Below are 21814 nucleotides of genomic sequence, written 5' to 3'. Positions count from 1 at the left end.
ACAGAGGAAATAAGAGTATACATTCAATTAAGGTTTATTCGCTTTCAAGTCTTATACAACCCAGTAGGTGCCTATTGCTTAACACTCTTGTCACTCTAGGAACTATATTTACTAATGTCGTTATTCTGGTTACAGGTTCAGATTCTGAGCGGAAAAATAAGCATTGGAAGGACTCGTATCGTTCGTCCCCTTGTAGCCCACCAGATTTCCATCGTCCTGCATGATGAGGAAGCAATCACCTCCTTCCGCATTCCTGCGACTCTTCCACAAAGGACTTTCCGGCTTGGACTTGTCTATGACCGTGATGTGGCCATCGTTGCGCAATTGGACTTGATTGGCACCTTCACCAGTGCCCGTCGCAAATTCAGCCTGGCCACCCTTGTCACTTTTGTAGATGACGAAATTTCCATCTTCCTGCAAGATGGCCGCAAATTGGCGATTCTGCGACATCAGGTATTGATTGGTGCTCAAATGATATCCGCGTCTCATCCGGTCGCCCATGCAGTTGCCTAGACGGCCGTTGAAAATGGCTTCGACGATTTCAGAAGGCTTCGCCTATATTTAAAGTAAGAATTTTAGCTATCTAATGACATAATTATTTTAGTTACTAACCCCATTGAAGCTTGAACGAACTAATGGCCTGGTCTCGAAAGAATTAACGTCCAAATCCTCCATCGGGAGGGCCGGAGCTGCAGAACTACAAGAATTCGACGGCTGGTTTGGTGCTGGCTGACACTACGTCAAGTATATTGGGTTAAAACAAATTTTAGATGGAATAAAATGCTGGGTTTTGTGATAGATACCGAGGCTGGAGGAGGAGTACCTAGCGGAAGTACATTGACTTGATACTGGCCCTGATAGTTTCCCGCTGGCGAATAATTGCAACAGAAATAGGTCCAGCCGTTACTTCCAGTTGCCCATCCGACGCCCAGCTCTCTGCTCCCTTTCCACACCACTTGAGTAAAATGTCCTTTATTTTGTAACAAAATAACAATCAGCAATCTATTTAATTTAACCATTTTAATTAACATAAATTCTAACCAGTTGGTCTGCCGAATCCGAAAATAGATCCTAGGCCCCCGCCGAAACTGTAATCTTTTATTTCGTCGTACCAAGAATCAACCGGATCGTGTCCATTGCATAAACCCCCTGATGTGGCGTAGAGGTTTTCGCCGGCTTGATTGTTACTGCTGTGGTACATTTTACAGTGATTGGCATTGGTTTGGGCCCAGTTTTGCGCCATTCTCATCAACTGTAAAGTATAACGAAATTATTGATACCTGATTTATAAATTTACTTGCTAATTTTCTTACCGATTCGTTGATTACCAGTGGCGGAGCACCGTGTTTCCGACGGTACTCGTTGTGGGAGTCGAGACATTGTTGAACGATCTGGTTCATTTCGGGGATAGAGTGGTAAGAGCTCTGTAGAGCATTTTCATTTCTCTCTCGTTTAAGTATTAAGTTCACTTATCATTAATTCACCTACGCACTTTTCAATCTGTAGTAGAGATGTGTTTGTACATTGAAATATGTCCGTGAGTTCAACAGTCGCAAGTTCACTTATCATTAATTCAACACGCCGTTGAAATGTGTTTGTACATTGAAAAATTTCAACATAGACCCACTCAGGGATTAGTAACACTAAACCAATAAATTAGTTACGCCTACGTGGGAGTTATAACTTAAAAAAGATTAACTGTACATTTTAAAATTATCTCTACCCAATAGAATTCTCTTGTTTATTTTTTATAACTCTCCTAGGACTTTATTCGAATTGCGTTCAGCTCTTAAGTGTACTTGTAACTGTTTATCAAATTGGGGTTGCTGTGTATTGTTCAAGTCAATTATGTCGTTGATAAGCAATCTTAGACAGTTTTAGTGTGGGATGGTAAAACAAATAGGTGTGATACTTGGTGATAAAAATAAGATTTTTTAAGCTGTGTCAATTGTGATGGCCTAACTATATGGGTAAAGTGACCCAATATTCTGTACAATTATCATTGGGAAAATGACCATCAGCTCATTATTTAACAGTATGCTATCAGTTGAATATTCCAAACAGATTTTGCGGCATTGCCACCAATTGTGTTGTGAAATATTTACAACCTGGAACAACAGCAAATATGCCTAATACAAATTTTCGATCTATTCGTCTTCCTCAGCCTCATCGTCTTCACCGGCTTCTTCTTCACCTTCTGGAGCTTCTCCTTCTTCTTCCTCAGCTTCTGGATCTTCTTCTTCTTCCTCAGCTTCTGGATCTTCTTCTACTTCTTCCTGGTCTTCTTCTGCTTCTTCTTCTGCTTCCTGATCTTCTTCTACTTCTTCTGTTTCTTCTTGATCTTCTTCTACTTCTTCTTCTACTTCCGGATCTTCTTCTGGTTCTTCTTCAGCTTCCGGTTCTTCTTCCGCTTCTGGTTCTTCTTCTGCTTCTTCCGCTTCTTCTTCTTCTTCAGCCTGTATCAGAAATCACCCAAAGGGCCATTTGTTAGTAGAAAGAATTTTTCATATACATTTATCAAGCTGAAATAATAAAATCTTACTTCGTTGGATTCTTCCGGCTCGTCACTTACAGTACCAGGCGGAAGAACATTTCCTGCGTAATCGTTATTAAAGTTACCGGAAGGCGAATAATTGCAACAAAAATAAGTCCAGCCGTCCCCTCCAGTTGCCCATCCGACGCCCAGCTCTCGGCTCGCTTTCCACACCACTTGGGTAAAATGTCCTTTTTTTCAATGATGAGAATTAAGAGGAATTATATTCGTATCATGCACACATAGTAATCAAAAGTAAGCAATATCTTTATTACCAGTTCCAGAACTAAATCCTGGTCTGTTAAAACTGTAATCTTTAATTTCGTTGTACCAATTTTCAACAGGGGTCCGGCCGTCTTCAAAACTTGGGTATGCACAGTAGAGGTTTTCGCCGATATTGCCACGGCCAGTGCTATGTACCATGTCTTGTCGGTTGGCATTATTTTGGGCCCAGTTTTGTGCCATTCTCATCAGCTAGCACACGGCACAAATTAATAAACAACGACGAGTTTAAGGTATTCAGAATAGAATAAGATAAAAAGTGCACTTAAACTAACTAATTTACTTTTTCTGCCTTTATTTCATTCGTTTCAATTCTTAACCTGCTGGTGTCAGTGATTTGTGATTGGCAGTTGTCATTTCCCGTTCTACCCCACTACTTTCTTTCTCATCATCTTCTTTTTTGATGCCCATGATGCTTTAATTTTAAAATATTTACAATTAAATCATAATCTTGAAATTATTGCCAGTAGATTCAATCATATGTTTTAATTAATTGGGGTATTAATATAAAAAAATTTTTTTGAATTTTTGAAATCGCAACGCAGCTCAGGTTGATTCAGAGATCGACCACTCATTTCATTGTCTGTTATTCGTCGGTGGAGCAGGTCGTTCCTCTTCGCGGTTATTTGTATTCACGTGATGATGGACTCGAATTTCGAGTAAGTTAACTCCATTACTTTTACTTCTATGTTTGAGTGTACTTTATTTTATTCAAACTATTCTGTTACATTTCATTGGATTTTAATTCACTTTTTGAATGAAAAGAAGTAAGAGAACAGTGAAAGAATACTTAGAATAAACTAAAGTAAATTGGGTTGCTAAGGAACACTTTTAAGTTAAACTGGGGAAAAAAACTGATTTTTTAACTTACCGAATCGCTGATTACCATCGGAGGTGCGCCGTGTTTCCGTCGATACTCGTTATGAGCGTCAAGACATTGTTGAACGACACGATTCATGTCGGCGGTAGAATAGTAATTGCTCTGTAGGACATTTTCACTCGACTCCTATTTCATTTATACCTCGATTTATCAACTGACCGTTGCTGTTTGAGTAGTAAGGTTTGATTGCCCTCAAATTGTGTTAGATCACCATCGGATTATTGATATGGGTAGAGCGTGGGCTAATTCAGTCCAATCTAGTGCATACATGGCCTATACAACAACTGTATTCGTATTTTGGAGGACGTACAAAGTCTGGATGTTGATAAGTTCAAATCCGAGCACGTAGGGCTTAGGGTAGGAACGTAATTTAATTGTCCTAGCCTTGTATTCATTTTTTTTTAGAACGTCCTAGCGGCTCCAGAAAATCCAGCACTCATCAACAATTAAAATAACACAATCTTATCCTTTTCGTCGTTCCAGGTTTGCCAGGGAGTTTCAAACAATCCCAATTGCCAGTTTAAATTCCATCGACATTCGCCATGAAACAATTTTGTTATAGTCATTCATAGATTCCATTCTTCTTCATTGTTTCCGCTTGTATATTTTCACGTGTGTTGGTCAACAAACAACACGACATATCCGCATGCATAATCTACTATACCGCCATCGCGTACGCAGCGCGGTGTGATTGTGCGTGTCAGCAGTTCTATAGCGTGTGCTCATCGATTATTTATTTCTCCTTTCTTTCCCTTATGTTTTATTGTACATTGCGGACGGGATTTTTATCAGAATCTGGGACATCGCCACCCGTCTTCTCGGCGGATGCTTATTTTTTCCCCCCTTCCATTCCACCCGGTTACCGGAATGGCAAACTCCATGCGCCGAAGAAACTTTCTTTCAATCATTTGTAGGTTTAGCAGGGTAAAGATATCAAGGCGAAATAATCATAAAAGGTCAGTTTAATAGTTAGTCAGGAATGAAATTAAACTGTCGTTTTCCAAAACACGTAGAGATATCACGCTCTAATATTTTATGGGACGCATCTACACGTCCACTTGACTGACAGGTGACGTGACGTTATCATTTCACTTTAGTTTGCTTGTTTGAGTTAAATTCAAGACACCTAACATCACGGCCCATTGCCACCTCTTACACACTTGCCTATTTAGATTTATCAGCACCTTTTTGAAATTGATAAGTTTTACTCTAATCGTAGCATGGCTAAAAGCTTATTTTTATTATTTGATCAGGCTGGCTTATTTCTGCCCTAGATTGTAAATCTCTCAATCCAGAACTATTGTCAGAGACTATTGGTAAACAAAGGAAATATGATTTTATACATTTAATATCCGTTTATTTGATTTTAAGTCTTGTGCAACCCAGTATAGTGACATATTGCTTAACACCCTAGAAACTATTTATTAATGTCTTTATTCTGGTTACAGGTTCAGATTCTGAGCGGAAAAATAAGCGTTGTAGTACATTTTAGTGGTTGGCATTGGTTTGGGCGTTGGGCCCAGTTTTGTATAAAGTGCACTTAAACTACCCAATTTACTATTACTAATCTGTTATGGTTTATTTCATTTTGTCATTTCCCGTCCTACCCCACTACTTTTTTCTTTCTCATTCCCTTTGTTGCAATGCCCATGCCATAACCATATAGATAAAGACCGGGGTTTTATCTATGGCCATCTATGATGCATTTTAAAAATATTAATATTCATAATTAAATCATAATCTTGAAATTATTGCCGGTAGATTAAATCAGATATTTTAAAGTTAATTGTGGTATTAATACAAAAAATTAATTTTTGAATTTTTGAAATTGCAACGCAGCTCAGGTTGATTCGGAGATCGACCACTTATTGTCTGTTATTCGTCGGTGGAGCAGGTCGTTCCTTTTCGCGGTTTTTCTATTCGCATGGGGATGGATCCCGATTTTTTGTAAGTTTTACTTTTATTTCTCTGTTTGGCTGTACTTTATTTTATTCAAACTATTCTGTTACATTTTATTTTATTTTACTTCACTTTTTTTTCAAAATTAAAAAAAAATCAGTGAAAGAATAGTAAGATTAAAGTTAACTAAATTGGGTAGCTAAAAGCGAAGGTATACACTTTTTTGTACGATTTGAGAACATATTTTTTTTAAAACCTACCGATTTGCTGATTACTATCGGTGGTGCCTGCGTCATGTCTGCGTCGATACTCTTTATGAGCCTCAAGACATTGTTGAACGACACGATTCATGTCGGCGGTAGAATAGTAATTGCTCTGTAGGACATTTTCACTCGACTCTTATTTCATTTATACCTCGATTTATCTACTGGTCGTTGCTCATTGATTAGTAAGGCTTGCTTGCCCTCGAATTACGTTTGATCACTATCGTGTTACTAATATTGGTATGTGGGCTATTGCAGTCCTATCTAGTGCATACATTGCCCATTTTAACACTTTTGATGTTGTACCTGTATTCGTATTTTGGAGGACGTATACAAAGCCGGGATGCTGATAAGTTCAAATCCAAGCACGTAGGGCTTAGGGTAGGAACGTAATTTAATAATTCTAGCCTTGTCTTATTTTTTTTTACAACGTCCTAGCTACTGTAGAAAATCCAGCACTCAACAAACAAATAACAAAATTTGAAAAATTTTATTAGCTGTTTGAACCGAACGCTATAACATCAAGTCGAAAGATTACATTTGAATGAACTAGACTAAAATTGTCAACAGCCGTTTTTATGGGTGAAGGACAGTAAAAAAAAAAATAGCTCGGCTCAATTGCACTAATTTGATCCTTTTCGTCGTTCCAAGTTGTCCGGGAGTTTCAAACGATTGCTGGTTCGTAAATTCCAACGACATTCGCCGTGAAACAATTTTGTGATCATCATTCATAGATTCCATTCTTCTTCATTGATTTCCGCTTGTATATATTTTCACGTGTGTTGGCCAACAAACAACACGACATATCCGCATACATAATCTATACCGCCATCGTGCACGCAGCGCGGTGTGATTGTGTGTGCCAGCAGTTCTATAGCGGTTGCTCATCGATTATTTATTTCTCCTTTCTTTCCCTTATGTTTTTTTTTTGTACATTGCGGATGGGATGTTTTTAAATCAGAATCTGGGACATCGCCACCCGTCTTCTCGGCGGATGTCTTATTTTTTTCCCCCTTCCATTCCACCCGGTTACCGGAATAGCAAAGTCTGTGCGCCGAAGAAACTTTCTTTCAATCATCCGCTCGATTAGATTGACTGAAAACAGGTTTTCTCTCTCCTTCTCTCTTACTCTATATGCGCATTCACGGCTATTGGTTCCGTCTGCATCGCTTCTCAACAGCCGGAGGAAGTAAAAAAAGTTCGATCCCCTTGTGAACGTCAGCAGATTTCGTAAAAGATTACACGCCCAGGGATCGAGTTGAGCAACTTGGCATATCTTAAAGAAAAAACCCGGAGCTCTTCTTCTTCTTCCTACACGCGTCCTCGTGTTTATTGCACTTCAGTCTGTGTACAGTTGTGTCGCCGGGCCAGCGCGACACCCTGAGGGTCTCACTTTGAATGGCAAAGTTGCGCAGCAGCAGCATCATTACTAAAATTGTGGAACTTGTGACGACGACGAAAGAAATCACAAGAGATTTGCAGAAACACTCTGATATAACTGTCGCGCTGCATTCACGGATGGCTGGGCAAGCGGGAAAAAAAATGGCGCCAACAAAAAAATTATGAAGTTCATTCAAAAAAAAATATATAACTTTTGAGACGTAGTTGATGAGATCGTGTGAAAAAAAAGAGGCTAGACTCCCACCCAAAAAATGTAGAAGCTCTTATCTCTGAGCCACCTTATCGATTATTTTTCCACACCAGAAAAAAGGCGGTAAATTCAAAAAAAGTTTATTTTTTATCCCAGCAGACGAATCTGAGAGATAAGAGAAGAAGAAAGTGAGCGCTCAACTGAATTAAAACGACTGGTAAAGTAATTTATAGAAAGAACTTTATTTCTAGCTTCTTTTTTTCTTCTCTTATAAAGTGCGATGTGTGAGTGGGTGTTAGATATACTGTGTAAAAGTGAGGAAAGCCAATATTGCTGGGCTTAGATAAGCCCAGCCAAGTCGTGAGAATGTTGTTCGGCAGAGAGAAAGATGTAGTAATGAAAATGGGGATAGACTGTGTATGTAACCCAGAGACGGACACGGGTACATCCTTTTCCGGTTAGAACAGCAACAACACCACCGGAATATAATAGAGTGGCCTATGGCAATCCTACCGCTCTTGTTCGATCTGGCCAGTTGCGCGTTTTCTATATACGACATGATGAAAGATTCGTTCGTGTCATTTCCCCCCGCCTTTCTCTTTTATTCTTTTCAACCCAACAGAGAAAAATAGGAGAGGCAATACAAGATAAAAGGGAAGTAGAAAAACTCCAAAGTCTTCCTTTTTTTTTACTTTATGCATCTTTAGATGTATTGCGCTCGGCTTCATCGTTTTTCACGAAAAAGGCAATTTAGTTCCGCACTGTTGGCTTCCCCGTTATTTCTAGATCCTTTCTTTAAAGGTGGATACCGTTTTTTTTGTTCCTCCAAAAGATATCATCAAATCAAACAAAACTTGATGGCCCTTCATGTTGTTTTTCTTTTGTGTACCCCGACATCTATAGTATGACGTGCCTCCAAGCGAAAATAACCGTTCACAAAGTTTGTTGAACGTCTACTATATTATATATCGTTATTCGACGGAGAAGTTAGTGTAATCCCTTTTCATCTTGGCAGGATTCTTCTTCTCTTTGTTGTTTTTAAAATATTCAGTCGACCCAGTAAAGAGAAAATGTCTAAATCCATTTTAATATACATATCGTCTGTCACTGGCACAGTCAACACACATGTCCATTACAGAGAGAAGGGTGGAAAAGAGAACGGGAGCGATTTTTCACGAGAAAAGCTTACGAGGATCAAACAGAAATGACGGCACGCTCGGTTATTCGTCGTTACACAATATTAGCCAACATCAACTCTCTCTCTCAACAATCTATTTTTTCACTCTTCTTCATAAATGTGAATTAAAAAACTCAATAATTGAACAGGGACGTAAGTAGCTGGGGGGCGAACGGGCTTTCTTGGTACTTTGCGTCCATAATTTATGGGCTGTCTGCCATATTTTTTCTTCCTCCTTGCCACTTTCCAATCAGCAAAGTGCGCGTTCAAACACTGTGAAACCCCCCCGACACACGGCGCATAGTCACGCACACAATACGCAAGACAAACTTTTTTCTTCCTTCCCTTCCCTTTCGCCGGAGCATAAAAACCGGATGGACGGCATATGTGAGCGGAATATTCAAATCATTTTGGAATATTAACCTCCCCCCCCCTTCCCCTCTGTGTTGACTCATTTTAATCAAATCAAATTTAACACCCCCCCACCTTTCCCCTTTGTTGCGTACATGTTTGGACAGCACATTTCCTTCGTTTCCCCCCTTCCAAGACTTTGGTACAACAAAACAATAACCTTAAAGAAGAAAATGTATAAATATGTGTGTTTGTTTTTATAAGGAGCCACCACCCACTAGCACCGGGGACAGGTCTCGTTTTGCGTGCGTAATGAATTCTCACGGGAACTGTTTGAAACGTCGTCATCAATTGTCGGGAGAAGAACCCCCTGGAATTATTTGGTTTGGGTTTGGGATGGGATTCCGCAGTCGGCCACTAGCATTGGAATCAGAACATTCCGTCATGGATGGCGATTGGAACGAGAGCCAGAAAGAAGACGAAGACATTGCGGATGGTTTTCTTCCAATCGGACGGCACGGCCAGTGGCACGAGCTGGCCAGTGATGGTGTGCACTTCGTGAGCTACGCAGACCAAGATGTAGGTGGTGACCATCACGTTCAGCACCGGGTAGTTGGGAATGAGAACCAATACGCCATGCGTGTCGGCCGCCAGCCAGATGTGATATTGACCTGATGTAACAATTTCCCGTGAGTATTTTAATTTAAATTATTTACAACTGAAGAATAACAAACCGATAAATAATTCCAGGGAAATGCGACCAAACCAGGCGAAAAATGAGGAATAACGAACTCTTAACGGTCCAAAAACGTTGCGCAACACAATGAAACTGATAATCTGTCGATCAAAAAGTAAATAAATTAATTAAAAAGGTTAGAAATTAAATCAAGGTTCTATTTTGATACCGGTAAAAAGGCTAGATAGGAATGGACTTCGTTGCATTCGGGTTTGCTGTGACAAGTGATGGTGAAGGCCGTGTAACCGCCCAGTCCAATCAAGGCCGCCAATACAACGAGAAAACGAATTTTCGTCCGGCTCAACAAGTGCTGACGCGTGCTGTCATCAATGAGGCCAAACTTTTGGGCGTTGAGGTACAAGAAACCAAAGATCATGCCATAACAAATGCTGTACAGCACACACACGCCCAGTCGATAAGGAAAAGAATAAAAAGAAAATTGATGATTCAACCGATAGGCGACGGGTAATCGATATATGCAAGCAGACCTGTATCGATCCAGCGACCAGCGGAACCACCACTCGTGAATCTCGTCACTGCTGGTGACAAACAAAGCCTTCCACGGGCGGATGAGAAAAATGGTCTCAAAGAAAACCTGCAACAACAAAAGGTATACAACAACAAAAAGGTTTTGGACGTGTTGAATAATCAATTACCTCGGACATGTAGAGAATGGTGATGGCCCCTATCAACGTGCAGAATTTGATGATAATGTAAAGGTAGGCGAAGGAATTGGCATCGCAAATGGCGGCACTGACTTTCGGCGGAACGGCCAGGACGATGTAAACAACGAGGTACCAGAATGAGACTAAAGGCACGAAATAGTACGACTGATACGGGCGATTCATGCACAGACAAATCACCACTGTCATCAAATTCATCCGAAATAAAACCTGCAATAAAAGAAAGAATTGATTACAGAGTTTCAATTCAATTCGACCCGGATTGTTTTGTTTGTATATACTTGAAATAGACGGGGGAAACTGGCGGTGCCGCCATTCCAAAAGAATGACAGGTGGCCAAAGCCGGTGAGAAAGAGATAGCTGGAGACCAAGACCCGCATTTGCATATAGAGCGGAATAACTTGACTGGCTCCCGTCATGTGATAGATCAATATCACCAACTGCATCCATCCTGCCGTCACAACAACAACAACAAAAAGTTAAGTTTTTCCATTGAATACAGACGCGTTTTATTAATAATGGTGTTTTAACCTTTCCATTCGTCCGTTTGATCCCGATGCAGAACTTTGGTTGAGCGGCTCTCTTCATTAAAAAAGAGGCCCAGGGCGAAAACGTAACCGACGGGCACCCAGAAATTCAAATGCGAATAATACTTGTTCTCTTTCATGAAGAAAGTCGTCCTAAACAGAGATAAAATGGAATCAATCACGTGACTGCCGCTTGTTGGTTCGTTCCTCACGTGAGAAAGTTCCGTCCGTAATCGCTTATTAATTGACCCTTGCTCTTTTGGCTTCTTTCGTGATCGATCAGCTTGCAAAAAGAAGAAGAAGAAGAATTCCGCCTACCTATCGCAGAGGTAGAAATAAGCCATGATGAGCCCAAGTTTTCCCAATGCGGTGACTGCCACTCGGCTACTGGATTCCACGTCCTTGACGGCCGCTTTGCGATGAGCAGTTGTGGCCTTCTCGTCGAATCCCTCCGCCACAACTACGGAATGGCCGTTGGCGACGACGACATCTTTTTGGACCATTTCGTCGTCCTCTGCTTCCATTAAGGTCTCGATCGATCTGTACGACTGTTTGCGCTTCTTGAGTCGCGAATCGAAACTTTGGTAGGCCGTCCAAGTTCCAGAGATAGTCAAACTGGAGGGAAAAAGAAAAGTTTTTGTCCGTTTTTTCTCGACATTCGAAATGAGCTGGCTCACGCGATGGATCGATTACCACACGAGTAGGATGGTGAAAGTGACGATCTGAAGAGTGGTGGCGGATTCTGGAGAGCGGCAGCACGTGCCGTCGTTGAAATCCATTCGCTCGTTGCAATACATGTTCATTAGCATCTGGGAAAGAGGAAGGATTCGATTATTCAATTAAACACAATTGTCTGGGGGGAAATATTTTCACCTGAGAGTGATGTTTCAGAACAGGTGGACTCAAGTGTAGCCCGTCTGCTCCCGTGGCCATACCGTCTGTGACCAGTCGGGCACTTTTCCATATCTGGAACCGCGAGCCTTCCAAAGCCTTAATTTTGTTTTCAAATAAAAAAGAATGGAAGCCCATCATTCATCACAAAGACCACACGGAACGCCCAATTGTTTCCCGATCAATGCTCCTTTTTTTGAATATTTTAAGTAGTACCTCAAGGGCTTTTCCATTGTATTCGTCGATCAATTCGTTGGTAATGCATTTGCGAGGTTCATCCAACAAGCTACCGTCGACACGGTCCTGCAGCTTCCATAGTAGTTTCGATTTTTTGTTTGGCCAGTGGTTTGCAGCCTAAGGAAGAATCAAGAAAATAGTGTTAGAGAGTAATTGTGCATGTTGCTTTATATCTTTGTGGACTCACATTTGCTAGTAGTTGGAGACTTTGTGAATAATCATCTAGAACTATTTGAGATCCGTTGCTGCCTTTGATATTCCATGAGCCGCTGCCAGCAACGACTACATGGGGAACAGATCTGCTAAGGCCTAATTGGTTAATCAAATCGGCTGTAATTCGATTGAGGCTGGGTCTCCAGAAGAACATAAACCGTAACGAAAGTTGCGGGTTGTTGTAAATGTAGCTTGTATGACGAAGTCGAAGGGACTCTTGCTGCTTCAGCTCCTTCAGCTCCTTTTCACTCATGACGGCTGAGACTCTGAATGGTTCATCGATCAGTAATGTATCTAAACTATTTCCATTGCTGTCTGTTGCAACAACCAAGGGTTCAGCGTCTGGGTCTACCAGTTTAAGTGTTTCAATATAGAGTTGTCTTATTCTGGAGTCACCAATAAAAACCAAAAAGCTGTCCTCTCCAGTCATGAAACGGGTTTTTCTGAAACAGTTATCTGCATCTCTGTTGCAAGAAATTAAAAAAACAGGTTTGAGTTTCAACATGTATCGGGAAATGGAAATTTAAGAAGAGAGAACTCACAAGCGAGAAAGTGAGTGTATCATGCAGCCGTAGGGTTGCCATTTATTGTTTCCTTGGAACCTGCCTTTTGTCAACAATCCCTGGCATGTATCGGTACCTGAGTATAAAATAAAAAGTTAATTAGTAAGTAAGTGCCACATCAGCGAACAATTGAAAGTTACCGTTCATGAACTTCAGCACACCGTGATATCCCAACAAGCAGCCAACAAGAAGAATTGCCAATATTTTGGCATTCAAGACATTGAATTGTTTGATGATTTCTGAAGAAGATCTGCCACGTTTTGTGGCCGTCGATTCGTCTTCGGCCATGACTACTGTCCAAACTCTTTTCGTTCGTCTATCATGTGCAGTTGTTTACGTGTACACTGGTGAAGAACCTGACAAAGCATCTCGTTGCTGCTTCACGTCAAGGGCAACATGCCACGTACAAAAGAAACTGAGTTGATGCCTTGTAGGTTCGAACGTTGTTATAACCAGTTTAAAACCCTCCCAGCAACGACATCCAACGCCAGTGCTAAGAGGGCACTACCAACGTCAATTTCCTTGTAGATTTTTAATAATAGACTAACAAGTATAGAAGGCACACCACTTGACACTAGCCACAACACACACGTGTTTGTTTTGACAGAATTGGCGGCTGCTGCTGCTAAGCAACCAGCAGGGCAATGATCGACAGTTTCTCTTTTTAAAAAATAGTTGCCAGTCTATCCATTGACTTTTTTTCCTTCTATAGACTAGCTGTTTAAACAGCTTGCACCATTTGTTTTATCTGTCGGAAAAATCAGCGCCAGGTCGTTATTCGTTATCGCATGTGAGGACAGGGGAGCAGCCCAGCGTGTAGCAATTAAAAAATAAAATAAAAAAAAAAAGTCTTTGGAATGGAGATAAAAATCGTGCTCGCTCATATTTTAATACCGCAAGAATATACACACACACACACAGGTTATAGTCAATTCTTGGCTGCGGGAAAATAACTGGCGCTCGTAGATCACGTTTCCGAAAGGGAAAATATATAAAAGGTCAACGTTACTCATAGTGATTACACGGGAGCGAAAGTAAAACAACCGGCACACGAATTATTTAGACGATGATGTGTGTCATCAAGTAGATATGTGCGCCCCCCGTGTAAAACAATACACAAAGAATATATCCCGGGATATATAATTTCACATATCAAATGATGACTACGTATACAAGTTCTCTGGAAAGATTTTTCCAGATGCGTAGGATTTAAGAAAGTGATTTATTTATTATTTCATGATGTAACTTTTGTTATCGTTCGTGAATCACAGATAAAAATTTAAATTTTAACTTGGAACGAAAAATCGGTGTTTATCTAATCCATTCAATCTCACTCATGACGGCCAAGTCTTCCCCCCGTTGGTTTTGCGAAAAACTACCGTTTACTCAAGTCACTCTATGAATACATCATCAAAAAAATTGTGTTTTTAAAAAACATGGGATTGAGAAATAAGAGATGACGAATCAGATATATTGTAATAAAAATAGCAAATCCCCTCACGAATTTCCCAAATCTTCTTCTTCTTCTTCTGGTATAACTATACAGTAGCCCCCGGAGGGCTAAACCACCTCGTTTCGTGGTATTATGAATAAATAACAACAACAACAACCAAAATCATTTTTTTAAAAATAAGAAGAAGGTATGGATGGAATAAATAGGAGAGTCTGCTGTCATTCCGCAGTGAAAAAAAAGGCCGGAATCGCCCTGTGGCAATATCTTGGGCGACTCCGCCCACCCTTAAAAGGAAGTGGATGCACACCTTTTGTTTAGGGCGGCGGTCGGAGGAGGAGGTAGGTAACTACAGCACGAATGACTGGAGAGAGAGAGAGGGAGACCAAACCAACAGGTGAGAGACTCTGCCAAGGCTATTGAAGAATAGACTCTCAAGGTAGACAGCAGTTTCTTCACCAGTGTCGAATCGACAGCCGACTGGCATGGACATGACGAAAAACTAACTCTTTCGTTCAAAATCGACGATTATTTGGTGTGAAAATTGTTCAGATTTTCTCGCTTCATTAGTTGATTCTATTTCGTGGTTGTTGTTGTGTGCTGTGAGGGGTTTTGTGTGTGTGTGTGTCTTGTGATTTCATCGGTGAGTGACTCAGCGGCGCCACCTTTGTCATTTCTTCCACGACCAAATAGAAGACGAGGCCGAAAGAACCTTGAACACTCCCGTCACGCTCTCCTAAAGGTAACTTTGAAATAAAGGCGGTTGTTGTTTTATTCAGTCAATTTTTAGAAAATTGTGCAAAGTGTGTGGGGGGCAAGTCTGGTATGTATATACAGATTGACCAATCGTTTTGACATTTTCCAAGTATATTCAGTCAACCCACGGGGCTATATAAATGTTGGGTTTGGTTCACCAAGGATTTGTTCATTATTTTTATCTTCAATTTCCATAAAAAGGAAAAGCCCTACAAGGCTAGTGGGGAAGCTGCGTCTATAGTAACTTTCACTCGATTTCTATCAAAAACTTGTTGTATGTTCGTACAGTGTGTATATAAGCCCATCCAATGAAGGAAACATTCCTCCTCAGTTTCTTTCTTCCTAAAGTTAACCAAAAGAAGAAGAAGAAGCGAGTCCTTCTTATTATGGTAGTGCCACTTTCACTATTTCCTTTCTCCTTCAACAACAACTATACACACATACCGTTTCTCTTCGCGCGACTTCCCGCTCTGACGGGCTTTGAATTCTTTAGATATTTATTCGTCTTAACAAGAATTGAGGCCACGTTGGTTTTTTCTCTTAAAGAGAAAGTGGTCAACTACGTGTCTAAAACATTTTTAACTTTTTTGTATGTACCTATAGGGCTTTGAAAAATGAACCGTTACGAGTCGGCGTATCGAGATTACACGATTCAAAGAGGGGGAGCAACAGATTCGGCAGATGAGTCGACTTTGTATCCCCAGCGGCCGGAACGGAGCAAAAGCGGTCGAGCCGGAAGGGCCATCCGCGGTGTCAAAGACACCAACAGCGACAGCAGCGCCGAAAGTCACCTGGGTGGTGGATTCGACGCCAACAGAATGACGACACAGGCACAGACCAATCCGGGATTTTCCAGTACCGACGAGGAGAGTTTCATCCAGCAGCCGAATCACGTCCATCGCCATCATCAAATTTCGTCGCGTGAACTTTCAGATCGCAGCGGAGGAGAGAGAAGCAATCCAGACTTTTTGGTGGCCAACGATGCCATTCAAACTTACCAGAGGTATACTATACTACTACTATAGGCCTATAGACATCAATTAAGGTCAGCCATTTTTCTTCTTCTATTCTATTGTAGCCGAAAAAATTAAGGTCGGAACAAACATCACGGAGGTCTCTTATTATTCAATCAAATTTCTCTCCTCTTTTTTTCTTTCTTCTTAAACAAAAGATTGTACCGTTATTAAGTCAACATATAGGGGGGGGGGGTCACACAGCACACAGACATTTTTGTGAACAAATTCCGGGGTTGAAATGAACGCCGTCGTTTGTGACTGCGGTTGTTGTGCATAGCGACGACATTTTTTTTTCGCGCAGATTCACGCGGCCTCCGGCATTTGTTTGTCTTTTTTTTTTGTACCTTTCTCTTTTATAGTGTCAAGAAAAAAAGGGAGAAACAACGAAAAAAAAAAGAAGATGAAGTTTTGAACAGTTACATTTTGCCACCAAGACAAAACGTTGAACCCGGAGATGAGCTTGTTTCGTGTGCTGCTGGAAAGACCAGAACTAACACCCACCGAAGTCAAATTGAGGTGCAACAACAAAAAAACCCAAACAACAACTTCTGTTGTTGTTTCTCATTAAATTAAAAAACAGCCCCCCCCACCCGATCGGATACAGGAAACTCACATGAGATTTTTTGGCTTCTGGTCAACGTTTCGTATTAAATTAACCGGCGCATATACACGTGAATATATACGGGAAAAACGATCTGGGATTTGTGTGGTCAATTGTTCGCACGCCACTTTTCTTTCACGTTGGACAGCAGTCTGGACGACGGGAAACTTGCGGTCACCGACTCTTTTTTCTTTTCTGTTGTCCCGCCGATGGTATATATCCATCCATCCCCCCAGGGGCGGTATATCCATCTTTATAATATTTCCAGCCAGGCTATTGAACTCTATTTTATCTATCCAAGAAGAACGTGTTGTTATTTTTTTTTTAAAGAAGAGAAAAGACAATTTGTTACGTGATTTTTTCTTCTTATTTTATTTTTTGGCAGATCGCCAAGTTTGGGAAGTGGTTCCCTGTCGATGGATGAGCGCCGGGAACGTGAATATCACTACGGCCAGCACGACGAGAACAATAGGTCGAACACGTCTGTCGATCACGAGGTGCCCGAGATCTACATCCCGCAACCGGAATTCCTCACGCGGATGCCCACCTCGGAACTCAGGTGAAATTTTCTCTCATCCATCCGCATCCGCTCCGAATTTTTCAAAAAATCAAAATCGGAAAATTGGTGTCATTTTAGTCAGGGATCGTACAGGACGTACAGGACGGCGCCTCCGTACACAGAAGACGCCACTCTGCGTTCGAAAACGTCCAAACGAGGCGGGATCGTGATCGAGTCGTCCAGGGCGCCCCACCCCATGTGCCCAAACACCCGCAGTTGCTGCTGTCTCATGTTACTCTTCAACCTTGGCCTTTTGCTCGTCTGTCTCGGTTTCGTCATCGTCCTACAGCTCAACGATCCGCCGTTCGTCTGGTACTACTACTACGTATACTACTATATACCCATGATTATTATTACATCAAAAACAAACGAGCGGCGCGAACTTTCGAACTTTTTTTTTTTGGCGCTCAATTTTCGTTTTTAAAATTTTTTGTTTTTTTGTCTGTTCTTTTTATGGGCATTTCGTGCGGACGGCCAATTAAATGCGAAAGGTGTCGGTTAAAAGAGCACCGATGAGTAATCAAGCAGTTAAATTACGTCACAAGTTTTCTCCTTTTTTATTTTTTAGTAATGGCCGCGAGGTCGTTAACAAAAAGGAAGATAAACGGTTGTGACCCGCGCCACACTTTGTTGTTTTTGCCTTGACTCGTTGGTTTGGTAATAATTATCGATGATTTTCTTCTTTCGAAAGGTATTTGGGAGTGTTTATGTTGGTCTTTGGCTTCGTCAGCCTGATTATCGGCCTCGTATTCTGCGCCTGGATGTGCCGTGAAGGCTCTCCCGACGCCCCTCTACCGCCCAACAGCGAACTCTATTGGACGCATCACTGGTAAAATTATAGAGACTCACCTTGATTGGCCAGTTCACCTCCTTTAGATGATTATAAAATTTGTTATCGGTGTCGAATTAAGGCGCAAGACGATCTACCTGCCTGAATCTCACGGCCGTGTTCACGAAACAACCGTCAAGACTCCCATTCCGGAGGAGGAGCAGTATCCGTACGCGGATGAAAGCGATTCGTACAGCGGTGGCGACGGCCAACCGCAACGCTACCATCACCACAACAACAATCACGGCCGCTACTAAACAACAAAATCATTTCATTTCAATGGGACGTTTTTTTTTTAAATCTTCTATACTCTTTTTCTCTCTTCTTTTTGGGTGAATTTCAAAACTAAACAAAATAATCCGGTGAACACACAAATAAGGCCCTCTCACTCACTGCTGGAAACGATCAAGTTGCCAAAATAATCAATGGATTTATAGGCCTTACATAATTAATATTAGTCGATGACGCAGTTGTGTGTTTTTTCTTTGTTAACCCCTCCCTTTTTTTATAACATTTATTTCTTACCCCCCCCCCCCCCAAAAAAAAATGGCTAAAAAACAAACAAACAAACAAACAGACAATTGTAAATATTTTTGTAATAGTCACGGTTTCATAATCTCGGCGGGACGCGCGCATCCGGCGGAAGAGCTTTTGTCAGTCTTCCTCTTTTTTTTTTTTAAATTTTTCTTTCACTCCCCCACAAAAAAATCTTTTGCGATTTACTTTTTTTTTAGACTAAACAAAAACTCTCTTTTTTTTTAAATTAACCGCGTCCTCGAAAAATTAAACAAATTATTAATATTTGTGTAATTAATGAATTAAAATGACCCCCTTTCAAAGGATTAAATTCCGGCATTTTATTTTGATCGCATACTCTGGGTTTATTTCATAATCCCAACAACAAGAAAAAAGAATTTCAACATACAAAAAAAAAAGAAGCGAAAAAATACAACACAATCTATTTGGTATATATACGATCTATTTTATTTCTTAATTCTTCTGACCTTTATATAAGCGCACAAAAGAAATTAATTTTCCGTTTGGAATTTTTTTACACGGAAGAAAAAGGGAGACCCCCCTCTGAGTTTTTGATTCTTCTGAGAGTTCATTAAAATTGTTTTTTAAAAAAAGAAACAATTGGGAATTTTAGACCCGCTGTCCGCAACAAGTTCCGCACTAAATCCCATCAGCTCGTAATTATTTCAAGGGCAAAAGTGTAGACGCCAGTGTGTGTGTGTGTGGCGAGAGAAATAAAATAATAATATAGAAATAAAAAGAAAGAAGTAATAAGCGCGTTGTGTTGTAATAAGGCCGGGGACATCACGAAATCTACTGGCCTGATATGTAATACCCCAGACTTGTGTCTATGTTATACTCTGGCCGATTGCTGGATAATATTCGTATAATATCAATTGGCTGGAGGCCATTTGCTAGTTTTATTTTTTAAGTGTAAAACTGAGCATTGCACTGGCCTTATTATTTTATCAACTACACCACAGAGTACTACAGTGAGAGAAGGTACATATCAGCATTTTTAGAAAAATTCCAGCCCAAAGCGTTATTACCCTTTTAGCTGTTTTGTGTTTGGTTTTATCCTGAAATAATATCGGATATAAATATTATCTACGTAAAAGGTTACGTGGTAACCGAGGTATACATCGCTCGAGGGCTTTCACGATCGCGGGCAAATGTATTTAGTCCTCCTCACGTAAAGCTAGCCCTGTGCGACGACGGTAATAAATTGCAACCTTGGTCATCCATTTTTATTTGAGAAAACCAAACCAAAAAAGACCGGGACTGTTTTCACAATTTTTTTCCGTCTGGCGACTTGATGAATTCAACTCAATCTTGTCTTCTTCTTCTCCTATGGTATGCTGGTTACTAATGGGCCGGCTGTGTAATTCCGCATTTTATAGTCGGCACGGGATTGATCATATTTCAGACATTTGTCAGCTGACGCTGTGGACACGGTGCACTCTCAATCGAATTTGCATATAGGGAACGAGTTTTCTACTTGCGGTCGACAAAGGAAGGGGTAACCGACCGACAATTTTCAAACAGAGAGCTCGCTAACTGTTGTATACAGGACCCAAATATGGTCGATTACCTTACTGAGAAATCGCCAACAGAATTTTTCAACTCTTTTTTTGGACTTCCTATAGACAGGAGCTGTTTTTGCAAAGGAAATTTGAAAATTTTAACTTTCTCTTTCCTTGATAGAAATTATTTTGAAAAAAAAAAAGAATTTTATGGAAATAAAATGTCCGCTGGTCGTTTTGGTCGAGCGATTGAGCTGCTGCACGCTTCGGCAACCGTCCAAATGGATTCTATTAGGCTATTTGTATACGAATGCAATTTAAATGCAACAAATCACTTATTTCTCATTATGCATACGAGGACATTAGGCTCCCCTCTGAATGGGGTGTCACGTTTCTCGTTGAAATACATTAAAAAAACCACTTTCTAAACTAAAAAAAAAAAATATTATTGCATATGAACTGTGAGCTCCGTCTATGTTTTCTCATAAACAGGCAACAAGTTAAAATATTCATTGGAAAAAACCGAGGAAGGTTAAGCTGCGCAATGTATTGATTGATTTTTTTTTTTTTAATGGGAAACTACTAAACACACGCAGTTGAAATGATGTCCTTGTTGCTTTGGGAAACGTGAGGACATTCTATCGCGAGCTACCCATTTGAATAGTTGGAATTTCGAGGTTAACTTTCTATGGCGGGTCGTGTTGGGTAATGAACAATGACGACAGAGTAATGAGACAAATCATTATATATGCAAACTTTTGCGCAATTGAATCTTACGTGTCGGATTTTATGATGTTATCTTGTAATTTTTTTTCTTGTATATTATACCAACTGTGAACACAAATTTTGGAATGTTTGTTTGGGAGAGTACGTCGCCACCTGGCGGGATCCGTTAATACCCTATCGTCTTGCCGATTTGTGACGTGCCAGGAATATCGCTTTCAGCCTTTTCCTCACATCTGTTTTTTTTACTAAAAAAAAAGTTTTAGTTTATTTTATTTTCCCGACAGAGTTTAAAGCAATTTTCGTGAATTGCATCAAATGAACACTACTGCCTAATAGCAATACTAACTTATGAAACGAACAAAATTATTTATTGTCCTAACGATGGTGTGTTATCCGCATTTGAGTACTGGTAGAAACGCCACTGACAGTTGGTTTTTTGAAAAGGTACAAATACTAGGCTGAAACCAATGGAAAATTAAGATCATACTTCACAGGATCATTTCTGTAGTATATCTTGACTTGTTTCCCACCAGAAACTTGTCTCCTTTCCACCCACGATGACGAGTAATGACGCTGGCTTCTGAGCGCGAAGCAGGTCGTGAGTGTAACCACCTCGGTGGTATCTACTCTCGGCCATTGATGACCGTTTCCGGTACTTCCTTGTGAGGTGCTGGAAGGAAATCAGCGTGTTCAGAGTGGTGGATTTTTTAAATAATTAAATTAAAATGTAAACGAGGTAAAATATTAAAGAAGAACAAATTCCTACATGGAAGTAAAACACAAATTGCGTCAGTGTTTGAGTTAATGAGAAAGCGATGGACATAAATTGCTAACGATGACTGTGTTAGTTACATATCAATAGAAGAAAATCAACATTCTAATAATCTATCGTCCCGTCAAATCTCCACGAATCGCCATGCAAAAAAATTACCGGTTCGTTTACAAAATTTTTATTCGCTTTTAAATAGGGGTGGATGACATTCAAGGTTTCAGGCCCAGTCATTCAGGCCCG

The 21814-nt window shown here is 40.6% G+C and overlaps 4 protein-coding genes, 1 long non-coding RNA gene and 1 other non-coding gene across 6 annotated transcripts; 3 read left to right on the top strand and 3 right to left on the bottom strand.

Annotated features, from left to right (window-relative positions):
- Window positions 1–18: 18 nt before the first annotated feature.
- LOC124205501 (cell wall protein PRY3-like) lies at window positions 19–1503 on the bottom strand. Its single transcript, XM_046602941.1, has 5 exons — window positions 1314–1503; window positions 1042–1252; window positions 804–970; window positions 613–735; window positions 19–555 (listed from the first exon to the last, which is right to left on the bottom strand). The coding sequence occupies exons 1-5, from the start codon at window positions 1398–1400 to the stop codon at window positions 130–132; spliced, it is 1014 nt and encodes a 337-aa protein (XP_046458897.1). The 5' UTR covers window positions 1401–1503; the 3' UTR covers window positions 19–129.
- A 540-nt stretch (window positions 1504–2043) lies between these two features.
- LOC124203545 (Golgi-associated plant pathogenesis-related protein 1-like) lies at window positions 2044–3825 on the bottom strand. Its single transcript, XM_046600217.1, has 5 exons — window positions 3687–3825; window positions 2809–3007; window positions 2543–2724; window positions 2426–2456; window positions 2044–2108 (listed from the first exon to the last, which is right to left on the bottom strand). Exons 1-5 carry the CDS (start codon window positions 3771–3773, stop codon window positions 2044–2046), a joined length of 564 nt encoding a protein of 187 aa, XP_046456173.1. The 5' UTR covers window positions 3774–3825.
- Window positions 3826–8516: 4691 nt separating this feature from the next.
- Window positions 8517–13518, bottom strand: LOC124205497 (N-acetylneuraminate 9-O-acetyltransferase-like). Its single transcript, XM_046602938.1, has 14 exons — window positions 12967–13518; window positions 12806–12902; window positions 12238–12727; window positions 12030–12167; window positions 11796–11912; window positions 11616–11731; window positions 11241–11537; window positions 10927–11075; window positions 10677–10846; window positions 10369–10605; window positions 10201–10307; window positions 9882–10101; window positions 9711–9813; window positions 8517–9647 (listed from the first exon to the last, which is right to left on the bottom strand). The coding sequence occupies exons 1-14, from the start codon at window positions 13112–13114 to the stop codon at window positions 9406–9408; spliced, it is 2631 nt and encodes an 876-aa protein (XP_046458894.1). The 5' UTR covers window positions 13115–13518; the 3' UTR covers window positions 8517–9405.
- LOC124205498 lies at window positions 9524–10657 on the top strand. Its single transcript, XR_006879354.1, has 3 exons — window positions 9524–9665; window positions 9727–10322; window positions 10382–10657. It is a non-coding gene; the product is annotated as an uncharacterized LOC124205498 (long non-coding RNA).
- A 1078-nt stretch (window positions 13519–14596) lies between the features above and the next one.
- LOC124205495 lies at window positions 14597–18570 on the top strand. Its single transcript, XM_046602937.1, has 6 exons — window positions 14597–15018; window positions 15636–16035; window positions 17035–17208; window positions 17287–17520; window positions 17900–18037; window positions 18120–18570. Exons 2-6 carry the CDS (start codon window positions 15647–15649, stop codon window positions 18292–18294), a joined length of 1110 nt encoding a protein of 369 aa, XP_046458893.1. The 5' UTR covers window positions 14597–15018; window positions 15636–15646; the 3' UTR covers window positions 18295–18570.
- A 2709-nt stretch (window positions 18571–21279) lies between these two features.
- Window positions 21280–21502, top strand: LOC124206348. The gene has a single exon (XR_006879688.1). It is a non-coding gene; the product is annotated as a small nucleolar RNA U3 (small nucleolar RNA).
- The last annotated feature ends 312 nt before the right edge of the window (window positions 21503–21814 follow it).

This window comes from Daphnia pulex, chromosome 10, assembly GCF_021134715.1.
Source record: "Daphnia pulex isolate KAP4 chromosome 10, ASM2113471v1".
NCBI classification, from domain to species: domain Eukaryota; kingdom Metazoa; phylum Arthropoda; class Branchiopoda; order Diplostraca; family Daphniidae; genus Daphnia; species Daphnia pulex.
This window is presented reverse-complemented; position numbering and strand designations above follow the sequence as displayed.

Coding starts and splice junctions, on each gene's coding strand:
- LOC124205501 (XM_046602941.1), bottom strand. CDS start 1,400: ATGAACCAGATCGTTCAACAATGTCTCGACTCCCACAACGAGTACCGT. Junction 1,253..1,313: donor CACTGGTAATCAACGAATCG/GTAAGAAAATTA, acceptor TATACTTTACAG/TTGATGAGAATGGCGCAAAA. Junction 736..803: donor GTACTCCTCCTCCAGCCTCG/GTATCTATCACA, acceptor TACTTGACGTAG/TGTCAGCCAGCACCAAACCA.
- LOC124203545 (XM_046600217.1), bottom strand. CDS start 3,773: ATGAATCGTGTCGTTCAACAATGTCTTGACGCTCATAACGAGTATCGA. Junction 3,008..3,686: donor CGATGGTAATCAGCGATTCG/GTAAGTTAAAAA, acceptor GCCGTGTGCTAG/CTGATGAGAATGGCACAAAA. Junction 2,457..2,542: donor AGCCGGAAGAATCCAACGAA/GTAAGATTTTAT, acceptor TTTCTGATACAG/GCTGAAGAAGAAGAAGAAGC.
- LOC124205497 (XM_046602938.1), bottom strand. CDS start 13,114: ATGGCCGAAGACGAATCGACGGCCACAAAACGTGGCAGATCTTCTTCA. Junction 11,732..11,795: donor TTCTGAAACATCACTCTCAG/GTGAAAATATTT, acceptor CCTCTTTCCCAG/ATGCTAATGAACATGTATTG. Junction 10,606..10,676: donor GTTTCCCCCGTCTATTTCAA/GTATATACAAAC, acceptor CTTTTATTGCAG/GTTTTATTTCGGATGAATTT.
- LOC124205495 (XM_046602937.1), top strand. CDS start 15,647: ATGAACCGTTACGAGTCGGCGTATCGAGATTACACGATTCAAAGAGGG. Junction 17,209..17,286: donor ATGCCCACCTCGGAACTCAG/GTGAAATTTTCT, acceptor GTGTCATTTTAG/TCAGGGATCGTACAGGACGT. Junction 18,038..18,119: donor CTCTATTGGACGCATCACTG/GTAAAATTATAG, acceptor TGTCGAATTAAG/GCGCAAGACGATCTACCTGC.